At 41.3% G+C, this 16,493-nt stretch overlaps 1 protein-coding gene and 1 long non-coding RNA gene across 7 annotated transcripts in view; one reads left to right on the forward strand and one right to left on the reverse strand.

Annotated features, from left to right (window-relative positions):
- The window catches only part of LOC307155625, an 821,100-nt gene that overhangs the window by 658,760 nt on the left and 145,847 nt on the right, over window positions 1-16,493 (forward strand). The gene's annotated exons all lie outside the window — the stretch shown is intronic.
- LOC307155603 (solute carrier family 24 member 2) overlaps window positions 1-16,493 on the reverse strand; it is a 120,270-nt gene that overhangs the window by 6,909 nt on the left and 96,868 nt on the right. For all 6 annotated transcript variants that reach the window (XM_079866392.1, XM_079866390.1, XM_079866395.1 and 3 more), the window contains 2 exons: window positions 2,622-2,756; window positions 2,452-2,541 (listed from right to left, as the gene is read on the reverse strand). In XM_079866392.1, the coding sequence (XP_079722518.1) occupies window positions 2,452-2,541; window positions 2,622-2,756 (225 nt within the window). The remainder of the gene's footprint in view (window positions 1-2,451; window positions 2,542-2,621; window positions 2,757-16,493) is intronic.

Consider the following 16,493-nt stretch of genomic DNA (forward strand, 5'->3'; position numbering starts at 1 on the left):
GTTGACTAACATACTAAAGCACATGTAAAGTACTTGATTATAATTTTAACTGTAGTGTGTTATTTGATATTACATTTAAACTAGTTAATATATTTTAAATGGAATAACTTGAAACATCATAATTATAAATGTGTAATTGCAAATATGTGACCCTGGACATGGATAATTCTTTTAAAATTGAGATTTATACATAATTTATTCAAGCTGAATAAATAAGCTTGTTAGGATATGACAATATTTGGTCGACATACAACTATTTGAAAATCTGGAATCTGAGGGTGCAAAAAAATAGAAAAAAATCGCCTTTAAAGTTGTCCATTTATGTTCGCGATTGTGGTGCATTCACTCACAAAAATAAATGTTTTATTTACGGTAGGAAATTTACAAATATCTTCATGGAACATGATATTTACTTAATATCCTAATGATTTTTGGCATAATCATTTTGACCCATACAATATATTGTTGGCTATTCCCACAAATATACCCGTGCGTTTTGTACGGAGCCCCTAAAGGGACGTGGTGGTGGAAAAAAATTTAGGTTGGGAGATTTTTTTTTTTTCAAATCTTTTGCGTTCCCCCGAGAAACTTTGCGTTCCCTCGCAAAACTTTTGCGTTCCCACGCAAAACTTTTGCGTTCCCTCGCAAAGTTATTTGCTTTCCCACGCAAAGTTTTGCGTTCCCTCGCAAAGATATTTGCGTTCCCACGCAAAACCTGTTTTGAGCTCGGACAGACACTTCCTGTTTAATGTCCCGCTGGCAGTGTTTCAGAGCTCCGTACGTTAATGGAGCGTTTCATAGTGTTTGAACTTGGACTCAAATATAAAGAAATGCGGTCAGTGCTTAACTCAAGGAGTTCAGTGAAGCTGGCAATATTCACATAGGCTATTCGAACTTCCCTATTCTTGAGCTAAACGTTGTTAAAGCACAAAGGACACCTATTTACAATCACAGTAACCTAGACAACGAGCTACAACCCAATTCTCATCAAAACGAGCTTTATAATATTAATTTGTCTCTAACCAGACGAATAAGAGACAAGTACAAATAAGGGGCCGTCTGTAAAGTGCATTAGTGCAAATCCCACAACCCTTCTGCACATTTTATATTATTGAACATATTCAATAGCTTCACTGTGATCACACTTTACTGTCACCAAATTCAGTTCACACATCACTGCTCTCCTGCTGGTTATACTACATAGTTTGATTTTTTTTAAAAAAATACGTAATTTTTATAATTATTTATTATGAAATAAAATCAATAACTTCACCCTTTTTAGAAAATATATTATAAATAACTTCACACTGTTACACAGTGATGCCATCAAATTCAGTAAGCAAATATAATGCAAAAGCTGCGTACAGTACCAATATAATTTGTGTAAAAAAGGCCTACTTACTTTTTTATGTGCAATTACTTCCCAAACTAAGTGTTGTAGGCCTATAACCAACATTAGAACAGTGATGTGTGAACTAAATTTGGTGTGTTACAGTGAAGTTATTGAATATTTTTCATAATATAAAATGTGCAAAAGCAGTGCAGTATGACCAGTGGGTCACCACTGATATGTAAACTGAATTGGGTGGCACTACAGTTTGTAACATTGAAGTCAATGACTATTTTTGACTATGAGTTGATGCTGTAGTCGTTTTTGGGTTATATTGCACTTTGCAGACGGTCCCTTTGAACTTGTCTCTGCCGCCTGCTCAAAGAGATCCATTTAGCCTATATTATAAAAGCTTGTTTTGATGATAATTGGGTTGTAGCTCGTTGTCTAGGTTACTGTGATTGTAAATATGTGTCGTTTGTGCTTTAACGACGTTTAGCTCAAGAATAGGGACGTTCGAATAGCCTATGTGAATATTGCCAGCTTCACTGAACTCCTTGAGTTAAGCACTGACCGCATCTTTATATTTGAGTCCAAGTTCAAACACTATGAAACGCTCCATTAACGTACGGAGCTCTGAAACACTGCCAGCGGGACATTAAACAGGAAGTGTCTGTCCGAGCTCAAAACAGGTTTTGCGTGGGAACGCAAATATCTTTGCAAGGGAACGCAAAAGTTTTGCGTGGGAACGCAAAGTTTCTCGGGGGAACACAAAAGTTTTGCGAGGGAACGCAAAAGATTTGAAAAAAAAAAAAAAATTCTCCCATCCTAATTTTTTTTCCACCACCACGTCCCTTTAGCGGCTCCGTAGTTTTGTGATCCAGGATCACATTTAAGTACATGACATACAAGTTTCAATAGAACTTATATTAAATTCTATTTTAATTTTCCATAAATGCTTGTCAGTACATTCAGCAGCCAAATTACAAAGACAATAGAAGTAATTATGAAATAACATGTTCACACTTATAAGTATATTCTTTTAAAGTATATTATTTCTGTAATAAGTACTCTTTTTAACAGTATGCTGAAGTGTACTTTGTCAGCTGCAGCAGTCTTACCTGATGAGCCCACCAGACCATCAAGTAGGAGAATGCTGCGATCCAGCAAATCGCCCCCAGAAATGTCACAGGAAAAAACTTCTTTGAACTCTAAGAAAAAAACACACAAGAAGCGTCTCACAGTTACATCCAGCTTGCAATTACAACACAACTAGTCAAAAAGTACTCACAGACTTCCTGACGTCTGGCAGAGTTATCCACAAAGGAAAGACTATGGGAAGGATTAAGAGATACGTGAAACGCTTGCGGCCGGTCTCTGGCCATGACAGGCTAAGAGGCTGATCATCCTCATCATCTTCTTCACCCTGATTGGAGAGAAACGTGTGAAATGTGAGCATTTCTAATTATATCAAAGATGCACACGCACACACAAACACACTACCCACTCCAACACATTCGATTGCATCCCTGTTTCTAAAATAAAGGTTGTGTAAATCCCATGGGATGGAGGCAGTCGTGTCAGAACATGCCATATTTCAAGGCAGCCATAAACCATGGTTATTATAATTAACTACAACTAAAACCATAAAAAAAACATTGTCATTACTTGACATAAAATAAACGTTAACTGAAATAAAATACGTTCTCAGTCTCATAACATTTCTCAGTTTCATATAGTTTAACTGTATATACTAAAATAACTAAAACTTAAATAAAAAAAGAAAGAAAAGACATTAAAAACAATAACTACTAAAAATGACAAAAACACTAACTTAATGATTAAAATGCTAACTAAAATGAAAACGAAAATGGAAAATACAGAACTAAAAATTAATTTTAAAAATAATTTAACTCAATGATACTAAAATAACACTGAAACACACAACAAAATTATATATATATATATTAGAATATCTGTTTGCTAATATTTTTTTGGTAAAAAGTGTATAGGTTCACTAGCTACCCGAGGTATGTAGCCTATATTTTTTTCTGCACGACAATAATTTAATCTATGATGACTCAATAAGTGCAATTCACCTTAATTCCTTACGATGGTAATGTCTGATACACAATCATGACGTGATGTTTCATTCATGTAACCTTTGTTTCTTGAGAAAGGAACGAGATGCTGCGTCATAGTATTGATGCTTTGGGAACACTTCTGCATGATTGTGTCTGAAGCACGTGTGTGAAATCAGTCCAACGGCGAAAAATAACGTCACGGAACTTATCCAACTGACTCTGAGAACCCCGGAAATGGGAATAGGGCCCAACTGCGTAGGTAGATAATAAATTCCGTAATTCCTAATATTAATAAAAACTATAATAGTGAAGACACTAACATAATGCTGCTATAAACCCAACTGCCCTATCACCCTCAGAAAACAACAGCCAGGCATTTAAAAGTGGTTTTCTGCAGTGAGCACAACGGAGACCCTCAGAGACGTGCTGTCAGCCTCCTCACCATAACCGCTGTGATGGAAGTCACTGAGACAGAGCAAAGACAAAAGTGTGAACTTATTGGGAATCTCCTTCTGTCTCTCGTGTTCTCTTTCTTCACATTTTCTCTTTTAAGGCTTGTCAAAAACAGGTGCACTGAGTACGTAGAGGGTACACTGTAAAAAATGACTTTTTGGTGAAGTAATTACTACTGAAAAAAAAACAATGTAATTTACATGAAAAAGTTAGTTCAGGCAAGAATTTAAAAAACGAAGTAAATTCCATATCAGTACTTAATTCAAGCGAGTAGAAATGAAAGCGCAAATATCAACTCAATAAAATTAAGTAAAAATTACTCAACTTTTCTGATACTGGGGTTCCCATCATGCACTGGACCTTGAATAATTAATGAGGTAAATTTTTCACTGTTTTCCAGCTGTATTTACACTGTTTTATCATTGCTTTTGTTGTCAGGATTAGTAACTTGCCATTTTGTGACATTTCAAGTACATTTTCTGCTCAGAATGACACATTCAAACACAAAAACGATCCATCAAATGTTACCGTCATTGTGTATTGTCTACCAAGTATTGAGGTCTTTGCATTCACATGATGCTTGACATCTGACATGCTATAGAATAAATTACTTAGATAATCTAAGTAAAGCACATACTATAAATGACTGGTATAATTCAATATTATTGTTTGAGTGAAATGTAATGTAAAGGAAATTTCAACTCAATCAATATTAATCAACCTTTTACTAGCCAAGTTAAAGTTACTTATTTTCTTTGTTACTTTCACTTAACTAGGTTAAGTAAAGTTTACTTAATTCCATATTCCAAGTAAATTTTACTTAAAGATTTCTAATTAAAGCTACTGATAAATATGTTTAGGTTTTTACTTGGCAAAGCTTTGTAAATTTACTAGCATTTTCTGAGTGGAAAAAGTTGCCTAGCTTTTTTTAAGTAAATGTCACTCCAAATTTTTTTCAGTGTAAGTGTGTTTGACAATTAATGTAAAAAATATGTGTGCTTTCCCTTTTAAGGGCACTGGAGTGGTTACTATGGTGATAGGTGATGAGTTTTCAGCTGATTCCTGAAGGAGGAGAGTTTGTAGTGAAGCGTGATGAATCTGAAATAAAATCCAATGCTTACAGCAATCTTCAACTAAAAGAGGTCAAATAGACCTGCATTGGTGACCATGATTTTGCCAAGTACTGTAGGACATAGCCGTGTTCCTTACACACAATTAGTACTAAACTAATTACACTACTAAACATAGTCCCAATTGTAAGACTCGACTACACTTAAAATCAGAGCGAACTGTCCTATTACAAAAGATGTTTCTGATTGCTTGGTTTAAAAAAAAAAAAAAAATTCTAGGACCAATATTTGGTAAAATAAAAGTCACAGTCATGTATTACTCTAGCTATAAATATTATTTAATTAATTTGACATGGATATATGTGCAAAACTTTCATTTTAAGACCTTTGACTGCTTAATTTAACACGATTATTAATTACTTTAGCATATAACTACACAGTATACAATGGCTAATTGTCACCCTTGCGAAAATGAATGTGCACTTGTAGTGTACTTCAAATATTAATATATATATATATATATATATATATTCTTTAATTTTTTTTTTTTTTCATAACACAATATGGAAAAAAAGGTATGGGATCAGCCACTTTTTTTTTTTTCACAGGTTTTGTTTTCGCATCATACATGTGTTTACAGTGGAAGTTAGATGCGGCTGAGTATGCGCATAACACACACCATAACCAAACGTTATGTTATTGGCTTACGGGTAACCAATGATTTTAAACTTCAGACAAGCCACCCCCCCCCACCCCCCATGCGAGAAAGAAAACGCTTTTCAATTATGCCATGCCAGACTCTGTCTACGAAGCAAAGCGAAGTAGCAGAGTTTGGTATTACCAGGCTACATATTACTAGTCTTGTGGTGAAAAATTAATCCGTGCAAGTTAATACACAGAAAAAAATTGTTTGCCGTAGTAATCTTTAATCAAAGTCTGAAAAGTTACTTCCGGCCTGGAATGGCGTTCTTTCTCTGATGATGTAGGTTTGACGGCTTGGGTTGGGAAATGTTTAACCACTCCCCTCAAACCGTTAGTCTGCTATGAGCAGAGATGAAGAGGAGGAGCGCTAGAGTAAAACCCTGCCCTCTGTTCAATATTCCCTTTCACTGGGAAATACGTCACAACACTGGAGAAAAGTCGTTTGCAACTTCCGGTTCACGCGGACTTTAATATATTTTAAATATATTCTGAATTGCAACATCATTACAAATCTGCAATTATTAATAATAAATACATGAAAGTATATTTTAGTGTACCATTAATGCTTGTCAGTGCCAGTACATTCAGCAGTAGACTTTAACCAGACTTTAACCCACATCAAGACAATAGAAGCAGGCCGAATTATTAAATTACATATAACAATGTACTTAAGCCCTACTTAAGTGGGTTGAAAAAGCACTCACAATAACAGACCGGAGAGCAATTCATTCAAGAACGTTGTGCAAGTTTACTGCAACAGTGGTGCAATGATGGTGCTGTAAACTTCACATAATTTTGATATTTCAGCGTTTAGTTGATCTTGATAAGCGCTCATTGTCACAGTTGTAAACACGATGGCTTTCTTCTTCCATAAGAATGTGTTAGTTTAATATTAATATTACAGGTTTTTAAACTATGCTAATATTTTCATATTGTGTTAGCTATTGTGCCTTCAGCTTGTTGTATTGTGTCAGTTTAGCAAATGTATCTACTGTTGCAGATATAGATAATCATACATGTGTCTAACTATGGTTGCAGATGCTCAGTCAACTTGCTCTCGAATGTTCATGGACCAGCTTTGACCGTTCCAATATGGTGGATGGCTTACGGCCCATAGAAACAGACTCAACTGAGGCATCTATTTATATATATATATGTAGCCAATTGTCCGTGCGTGTGGCGTCTGAGGCTGAGACAAGGTAAATGCAAATTTAACAGCCTCTGAGATATTAAATACATGCATTTGCAAATACTGTATGTAATTTAACTTTTTTTTTTTTTACATGAAATTATGCTGACAGTGGATTTTGTAAAAAAAAAAAAAAAATAAAAAAAAGAAAGAAATGTAACTCAGTTTATATATATATATATATATATATATATATATATATATATATATATATTTTTTTTTTTTTTATGTCTTCCACAATTGCGGTCAAATCTCAATCACACTGGTTAAGGATTGCATGTGTGTGAATATTCAAACTAGTTGTACACTATTTCAAGTCAAGATTTTAAAGTTAAGAATTCCATACAATAATTTTTACAGATATTTTCTGTTAAAGTAAAAATAAACAGTGTATGCAATTTAGTTTTGAGCTGTGCTTCTGGATGTGGAGACTTGATAAATAACAGCAACTTTTCTTTTCACTCTGTCACAAATGTGACCTTTCTTCAAGTAAAAATAGCTGCTTGTTGAGATTATTTTGAGGTTTTTTTATGTCACCTTCAGCTGGAGTGTGTGTGTGTGTGTGTCATGGGATGGTGTCCTACAGGAGCAGAATAATTATCAGAACAGCACACTCATGAACACTCCTGCAGGTGTGAACAGAGCACCGCGGCCTCCTGACAGACGCAGATGGGGAGCTGCAAGAGAGGGACAGAGCACTTAAAATACTTTATACGGGAAAATGATAGGAGAGACGAGGCAATCACTTGTGTCATTGAGATAAAGAAAAGAATGCAGCACAGGTGACTGTGAAAAAGCAGGTGAAGGAAAGCTGCTTTTCTACAAAAGTAGAATCAACCAGGGGTTTCAAACTGGGATCACAAGAGGGTGCTAGAGCTAATAATTGAATATATATTTTTAAATAATATGTTTATATATTTTGTTTATATTATTGCGTATATGTTTATTTTGATGTCTTACACTTTCACCACCAAATATGGTATTATTATTTTTTTTTTAGATTATTATATTATGTTATTGCTGTAGCGTTTGTATATGATCAAGATGCTCGATTGTGCTTTAGGCAACGTAAAATTCTCCCCTTTCCGTTTGTTCACACTAAATCACCAGCCTGACTCCAAAAAGTCTTCAGATAACAGTCGCTAGAAGATCGTTATCACCTTAGTTGTCCTTGTGGATGCTGACCAGGAGATGCTCCACCACTCTCTCTCAAACTTCAAAGGCATTAGAGGTGAGAGAGACAACTCCACCATCACCAGCCATGTGGTCCAGAAACTACTACAAACTTGCAATACACATAGAAAAGGACATTTCACCCACAATCAAACTGCCCCAACTGTATATAGTATTTTCCTTTGGTGTATGCATATCTGTGGTGTCTTATTAATGGTGTATAGTGTTACTATAAAATGCATCATGCTATTTGTACCATCATTTGGTGTAAAACTGCACTAACTTTCCAGACCACCATAAACATCAAGCATAGCATCAGTTCTGGCAGGTCACATAGTCAAGCTCGCATCAGCTTACTCTCAGCTGATCCACGTCTACCTATAGGAATATGACGCCTATCACTGTATATATATATAAGCTCCATCAGTATTATCAGCAGCTATTGCGTTTTTCAGGAGCTAATTACCCTCCTCCATCCCCAGCTCCTCCTCTTGTCAAGTCAGTATTTGGCATTCTGATTCCCCTTGAATCGGAATAAATTCTCAAATTATGTTGTACTTTAAAATCTGAATTAATGATATCTGCAATACATTCATGTTGGTTCTGTTCCGTTTACCCTAAGGGTGGTTATTGCTGCTCTCCCTGCTCTTATCCATGCTAGGCTGCTAGGATGCGCAGGGAGTTCTTGCCATCAGAATCATACCGCCAATAATAACTATATGCTAACTGTCAATCGTATTTGATGATAGTGGTCCTGACAGAAATGCAATAAAGGTGTGAAGGGAGAACAAAGAAACTTTTTCCTGTTCAGATTGGCCACTTCACCAAAGATGGGTGTGACTGATAGGGCCTTAAATGGGTCATGAACTGCATTGTTTTTTTGTTCTATAATTTTTCCTGGGGTGCACTTATAATGTTAGTATGATTTTTCATCAATAATTGTCATAATTTAGAAATAAAAGGCATTTTTCCTGCCCTGATTTTAGCCCTCTGATTTGCTCTGAATGCTCTGTTTGAAGGAACGTGTCTGCTGTGAGACTTCAGTGTAAACACCCACTGCTGTGATTGGCTAACATCTTTGCATATGAAATATTTGACAGATCGAAGATTCTCTGTCCGTTTTGGCTCCTCTATGTCCTCTGTTGCTCACCTTCGATGGGGGGTCCCTCAGGGCTCAATCCTGGCCCCTATGCTCTTTTCCCTCTATATGCTCCCTTTGGGATCCATATTTTAAAAATATGATGTGTCGTATCACTGCTGCTGGGGATACTTAATTTAATTAATCAATCAACAATACTATTGATCAGCATTACCAAACGTGGATGTTTTCCACTAGAAACAAAAATTGATGTATTATTTTAATTTAATACTGTGAAGCTGCTTTGATACAATCTGTATTGTGAAAAGCGCTATATAAATAAACTTGACTTGACTTGACTTGACTATGCAGATGACATTCAGATTTATGTTAAACGGGCAGGAAAAAATTCATTCGAGCACCTGTTGGCGTGCCTAGACGAAATAAAGAAGTGGATGTCTGCAAACTTCCTAAAATTAAATGAAAATAAAACGGAACTTTGGTCCTTCTAAAAGTAGTTTAAACAACCTCCCTGAAGCATATACACTTTCTTTGCCAGTAAATACCTGTGTGAAAAATATTGGTGTTTCATTAGATAGTTTCTTGAAACTGGATAAGCAAGTAAATTCTGTTGTCAGATCTTGTTTTTTCCATCTACGTATGCTGACTAAAGTTAAGCCTTTTCTATGTCCCCAAGCTTTTGAATGGGTGATACATGCATTCCTGTCATCTCGACTGGACTATTGTAATTCTTTATATTATGGAATAAATTCAACAACTCTAACACAAATACAAATAGTCCAAAATGCAGCAGCGATACTTTTAAAAGGCATTCGCAAACGTGAACATATTACCCCGATTTTAGCATCCCTTCACTGTTTGCCGGTTCGTTTTAGGGTTGATTTTAAAATTCTTTTATTTGTCTATAAGTGCCTAAATAACCTAGCTCCCCTCTATCTATCTGAGCTCTTAGAGCAATACAATCCTTCCAGAGATCTTAGGTCAGGTACACAGAAACTTTTATCTATACCACGGTACAGGTTAAAACACAGAGGTCATTGTGCCTTTGCCATTGCGGGCCCGACACTATGGAATAGCTTGCCTAATCATGTTCGTTCTGCATCTGACTTGTCAGTTTTCAAGACACGCTTGAAAACACACTTTTATTCAATTGCTTTTAATAACTTGTAATTTGTATTTAACTTTTTCTTGCTCTGTCTGTTGTGTGATATTTTATTGCTTTGTAAAGCACATTGGTCAGCTTGTCTGTATAAATGGTGCTATATAAATAAATTTTGACTTGACTTGACTTGACTTATATGTGGAAATCTCTCGAAAACGTTTTGCACATTTTTACTATTACATCTCTCAAGGTTAACTAATCATGAAAAGTGTTGATTATAGCATTATATTTACATCTATAGAATTATATTTAGTTTGTGGCATGACTTCAGTGATGAGCATTGTAGCCAATCACAGACATTTTCAGTGCAAGAATGCAGTGATCTCGTCATAGCAGCTTGATTTCTGCACACTAACGAATGCTTTAGTGACTATCAGCTACAGCTATTGTAAAGGGAGCGTTCTTTGATCGCTTTCTATATGTAATTTAATCACAGTTTAAATAATAGATTATCTTCATCCTACTAAGAGAAACAATGTGAAGTTGACCGTTTAGTCACTGGTTTAATTTACTGACACTGTTTAATTCACAGAATTAAGACAGTTACTTACATGTTGTCGCATTACTGTCGAGTCCATATCGTAATTGTCTGTTTGCAAAGGCTGCGCCGAAATTGTGACTGATTTACCAGAGAATCCACAGTGAAATGTACTGGACACAAATAATTATGCTCAACAGAGACATTCACATTGATGAAAAAATAATAACTACATTAAGTAGAGCTGTAAAAATACATCGATATGGATCGATGTATCAATCAAACATCTAACGATACAATGCATTGATGCCACACGTAAAATATCGATATGAGGTACCTATTTTGACACTCACCACATCCTTATGTAACATCCGTCTAAGAATTTCCGCCAAAGCGCGCATTTTCGTTTACTCACCATATTGTCTGCCGGTGTGTCTTTGCAACGTTAATCTCCTCAGCTGAAATAGATGCCTGACAAGATTGACTGAATTCTAAACACGTTTTGTCACAAAAGCCGGTTTGTCCACTGTCAAGGCATCGTAAGTTCATGTTTTACAGCAGAAAACAACAAGCACGCTTTTTGTTTGTGATCACAACTCCATAAGTCAGTTTTAGCGAATCAGAGCGCAGTATTCAGGTCAGGTGACAAGGCTGCTAGTCACTTCGAAAAGATGCGCTAGCTGAGAGGAGTTTCGTCAAAGCTGACCCAAAGTGGATCATTTCAATTAACTTGTTGAACCTGTGATATCTTATTCGGGGCGTAAAGGAAAATAAAAGCTGAAACTTTTTCCCGGAGTCTTGCTAAAGCAGGACGTTACAGTGGAGAGGGAAAAGCTCCCTGTATTGCGTTTAATCACAACAATAAAGTTTGTCAGGCATCTCTGTCAGTGGAGGAGATTTACATTACAAAGATTAACCGAGTGCTTTATTATATCTCATAGCAATTACTTGGTTCTCTTACGAGAGGTTCTCTCGTATTGCGTAAGTTAGCTTACGCTACGGGAAAGTTATCTTTTCTCGAGATCTGAAGCCAAAAAATTATCCTTAATTTTGTATTTATTGTCAACGCAGTGCGACAGCCGGCAGACCATGGCAGGCTACATAAGCGTGCTCATTGGCTGTCCAGCGGCAACTGCTGCAGCCTACCAGTGAGCCCTGTGTGACGTCACGCCCAATGAGGGCGCTTCGCGCCCTCCACACCCCTCTAACCGTCAGGATGGGTGTGGCTAGCGTGTATATAAGGAAGGACTCACAGGCTGAAAATCTGATTTTCTTGTCTTCAGCGAAGCTCTTCGCATCGCTGGATCTTGAGAGAGCCGCCGCCGTCGAATCTAGCGACCAGCAAGCCTAGGAAGCGTCTGAGGAAGCCGGCCGCCTTCGCCGCCTTCAGCCATCCGTGCCTGCTACCCCATCCGGCGACATATCCTTTTCTGCTGTGTGTGTTTGCCCCTGCGACACACACTCTCTCTCCTCTTCTAAAAGAGCAATTTCTACGAGGCGTTGTTTCAAATGCCTCGCACGACTTCCCGCTCTCTCTCCCTCTGTTCGAGCCGCGCAAACTGTGCCGCTCACAAGGGATGGCAGAAGCGGACGTCTCGGAGCGAGCTTCCTCTCCCTCTGTTCGAGCCGCGCAAACTGCGCCGCTCACAAGGGATGGCAGAAGCGGACGGTCTTGGAGCTCTCTTTACATTACAAGAAAGCTATTCCGTCCTCGCGCCCCGTTCGCGCGTCACTCACCGGCGAAAGGAGAACAGAGAGTGTTTTCATCCCGCCGTGGCCGGACCAACCTCCATTTCTCACACATTTCTCAGTCCCCTCTTAAGTTCAGGCGACTGGAATTGTTAATATCACAGTATACAAGCCTGTTATAATACACGCACACCTGCAAACAAACGCCGACACGAAACATGATGACGCTCTCTTATATGCTCGCGCTAACCGAAAGCTAATGTGTTCTCCCCTGTGGCTCAGTGGCAGAATCTTAGGCTTTCGCGCCAGAGATAAGCATTTCGCTCTGTTAGTCCCCTTAAAAAGGCGACTGCAGATGTGTATTCCGCAGCCACGAGCACGTTGTACAACCTGCTTGCCTGCACCAAAACACTGTTTTTACGGCGCCGATGGTGTGTAGAAAATGTGCCCGCCTCCCAGTGTTCACCCCTACACACAAGCACGGTTTCCCCTGTGTCATTCACTCATGCAGTGCCCACGGTTAAGTCCCACTGCGGCCGGACCACCGTCAAAGCTTCACGCTCTGTCAGTCCCCGTTGCCACGGCTACTGCAGTTGTTTACCTCGCAGCCAACGAGCCGGTAAATCTACCCTCTCGCCTGCACACAACCGCCGTTTTCACGGCGACCCAGAGAAATCTCAAAAGAGTATGATGTCTGGTTGTACGGCTCATCTGGTTGTACGGCTGCATGCGAGCCTCCGTATCAAGCTCTCGAGCCCGCGGTCATGTTTCAAATGTAAGTCCTGTGCCCGCCCTCGAGCGCTCACACATACTAACAAACATTTCGCCCCCGACGCCGCTCTCGCGCATCGCGCCTCACACTATATGTTCCCTGTCCAAAGCCACCGGGACACTGTGTGTAAAACGGCCAGCCATCGCTGCATGCGAGCCACCGTATTTAAGCACCGAGAGTGCCGCGATACGCGGCAATCAGAGCCCGGAGGCCATTCTGCCCCTAGCCGCACACGCGACAGGGTGGGAAGCTATTCCAGGCGCGTCAGAATGGGTGCTGAGCACAGTAAAAAGGGCTATACCTTGCAGTTCGCTCGCCGCCCCCCGCGCTTTCGAGCGTGAACTGAGACGAGAGTGAATGGGGAAGTAGCACATCTACTTCGAGCAGAAATAGCGACACTTCTGTGCAAAGGGGCTATAGAACCGGTACCCCCTTCTCTGAGCGAGTCAGGCTTTTACAGCCGTTATTTCCTCGTTCCCAAGAAGGACGGAGCTCTCAGACCGATTTTGGATCTGAGATATTTGAACAAAGCTCTTATGAAAAGACCGTTCAAAATGCTCACAACCAGGCAGATCCTCGTGCAGATTCGCCCGAGGGACTGGTTTATCTCCCTCGATCTGAAAGACGCTTACTTTCAGATCCAGATAATACCCTGTCACAGGCCATTCTTGAGATTCGCCTTCGACGGTCAGGTATATCAGTACACCGTCCTGCCGTTCGGCCTGTCTTTAGCACCCCGTACATTCACGAAGTGCATGGACACGGCTCTCGCTCCCCTGAAAGGTCAGGGAATGCGAATTGTGAACTATTTGGACGATTGGCTGATTCTAGCACAGTCAGAGGAAGAGCTTATCGCTCACAGAACAGTGCTTCTCAGCCACCTGGAAAGCCTGGGTCTCACGGTCAACTGGACCAAGAGCTCATTACTGCCCAGTCAGTCAACCTCTTTTCTGGGTTTGGAACTGGACTCTGTGGCAATGACGGCCCGCCTGTCGACACAGCGCGCGTGCGCTGTATTCGACGCCTGGCCGCGTCTTTCCAGCCGGGCAGCACCGCACCTCTCAATACATTTCAGAGGATGCTGGGTTGTATGGCTTCAGCTGCAGCAGTGCTTCAGCTGGGTCTAATGCATATGCGCCCGCTGCAACGCTGGTTGAATGCCCGAGTGCCTCACAGAGCCTGGGCTTCCGGCGGCTTTCGAATCAGAGTGACTCAGAGCTGCGTTTCAGCACTGAAGCCCTGGTTAGCGGCCGACTGGTACCAGCGGGGAGTGACAATGGGAGCCGTCTCGCACCGCAAAGTTATCTCGACGGACGCATCCAACTTAGGTTGGGGCGCTCTTTTCGAGGGCAAACCGGTCTTTGGCCTGTGGTCAGACCAGGAGAAATGCCTCCACATAAACTGTTTGGAGATGATAGCGGTCGAGAACGCGCTCAAACGTTTCCTCCCATTCATACGTGATCACCATGTGCTAGTCCGCTCGGACAACATGTCCGTGGTGTCCTATGTGAACTGACAGGGCGGTGTCAGATCCAGGAACCTCTGCAAACTGACAAAACGCCTTCTCGCGTGGGCTCATCACCACCTGAACGTCGGCCCAGACAGACTGTCCAGAGACATCATTCCCCCGGGAGTATGGTCTCTGCACCCTCAGACAGTCCAGTCACTTTGGCACCTATTCGGCAGGGCGGAAGTCGACCTCTTTGCGTCAAGACAACGCTCACTGCCCGTCGTTCTTCTCAAAGAGCGAGGACGCGCTGGCCCAAACCTGGCCCAGCCTCCCGCTGTACGCTTTCCCTCCGATCTCCCTGTTACCACAGGTCATCAAGAGGATCAGGGAAACACACCACCCAGTGCTCCTTATAGCCCCGCGATGGGAGAACCAAATCTGGTACCCAGAGCTAGTGAGGCTGTCGCACTTAGCCCCATGGCCGATCCCGGTGAGAAAGGATCTCCTATCTCAGGCCGGTGGATCAATTTGGCATCCCCATCCAGAGCGCTGGTCTCTGCATGCGTGGATAATCAATGGATACCCGTTGACCTGTCTAGAGCTCCTTCCACGAGAAGGATCTACGCGTCTAAATGGTCTGTGTTCTCTAAATGGTGCGCTACTAAGAGCCTGGATCCACGTACAGGCGGGGTTCCACGGGTGCTCTCCTTCCTACAAGAGCTGTTGGACAGGGGCAGGTCCCCCTCCATGCTCAAAGTGTGTGTTGCGGCTATTGCAGCGTTCGCGGAGATGACGCGCGGCCATGCAATAGGAAGGAACGAGCTCATCATCCGTTTCCTCAGAGGAGCCAGACGGATGAATCCCCCGTGGCACCCCTCGGTTCCTATTTGGGATCTGTCCTTGGTCCTGGAGGCCCTGAAGGCTTTTCCCTTTGAACCGCTTGAATCCGTGGATTTGAAATACCTTTCGTTCAAAACCATTTTTCTGATAGCTCTGTCTTCAGTAAAACGAGTGGGGGATCTACACGCGCTATCTGTTAGCCCCGCATGTCTTGAGTGTCTAACCAAATGACTCCAAAGTCATCCTCAAACCGAGACACGGTTACATCCCCAAAGCGATTGGTACCCCCTTTAGGGCGCAAATCATCTCCCTGTCGGCTCTGCCAGCATCCGATAGCGAGGACAGTGATAACCTCCTATGCCCCGTCAGGGCGCTGAGAGTTTACATCACGCGCTCCGTCGCCTTTAGGCGTTCCGAGCAGCTCTTTGTTTCGTTTGGTGGGCGCACCAAGGGTCTCGCCGCCTCAAAACAGAGCCTGTCCAGGTGGATAGTGGACGCGATCGCAGCAGCCTACGCCTCCAAACACCTGCAGTGCCCTATGGGTATCAGAGCCCACTCCACTAGAGGCATGACCTCGTCGTGGGCTTGGTCTAGCGGGATTTCTATTCACGATATTTGCATGGCGGCGGGCTGGGCCTCCCCATCTACATTCGTGAGGTTTTATAACCTGGAAGTTCCCGCCTTGCAGGCTAAACTGTTATCAGTATAAGTGATATGTATGTTCTGCCCAGTTGCTCATGTGCAGACTACGTTCATGTACTGTTAATATTTCTGGTAAATGGCACCAAGGGAAGAGTTTTTCTGTACACAGACCGGCTGTGCTGCTCTGTCTTCTTGTCCCCATTACGCGCCTGTGTACCGGTGCTGGCCCGCGCCGCTGGCCGCCTATCCTCCACTCAGTTGCGCTGGGGATTATTCTCTCTACACATAGACCGGCGAGACGGCTCTATTTTCTCCCTATGATGTGCTTATGTACTGTGCTGGCCCGCGCTGCTGGCCGCA

Source organism: Squalius cephalus (assembly GCF_949319135.1).
Source record: "Squalius cephalus genome assembly, chromosome: 3".
Lineage (NCBI taxonomy): Eukaryota > Metazoa > Chordata > Actinopteri > Cypriniformes > Leuciscidae > Squalius > Squalius cephalus.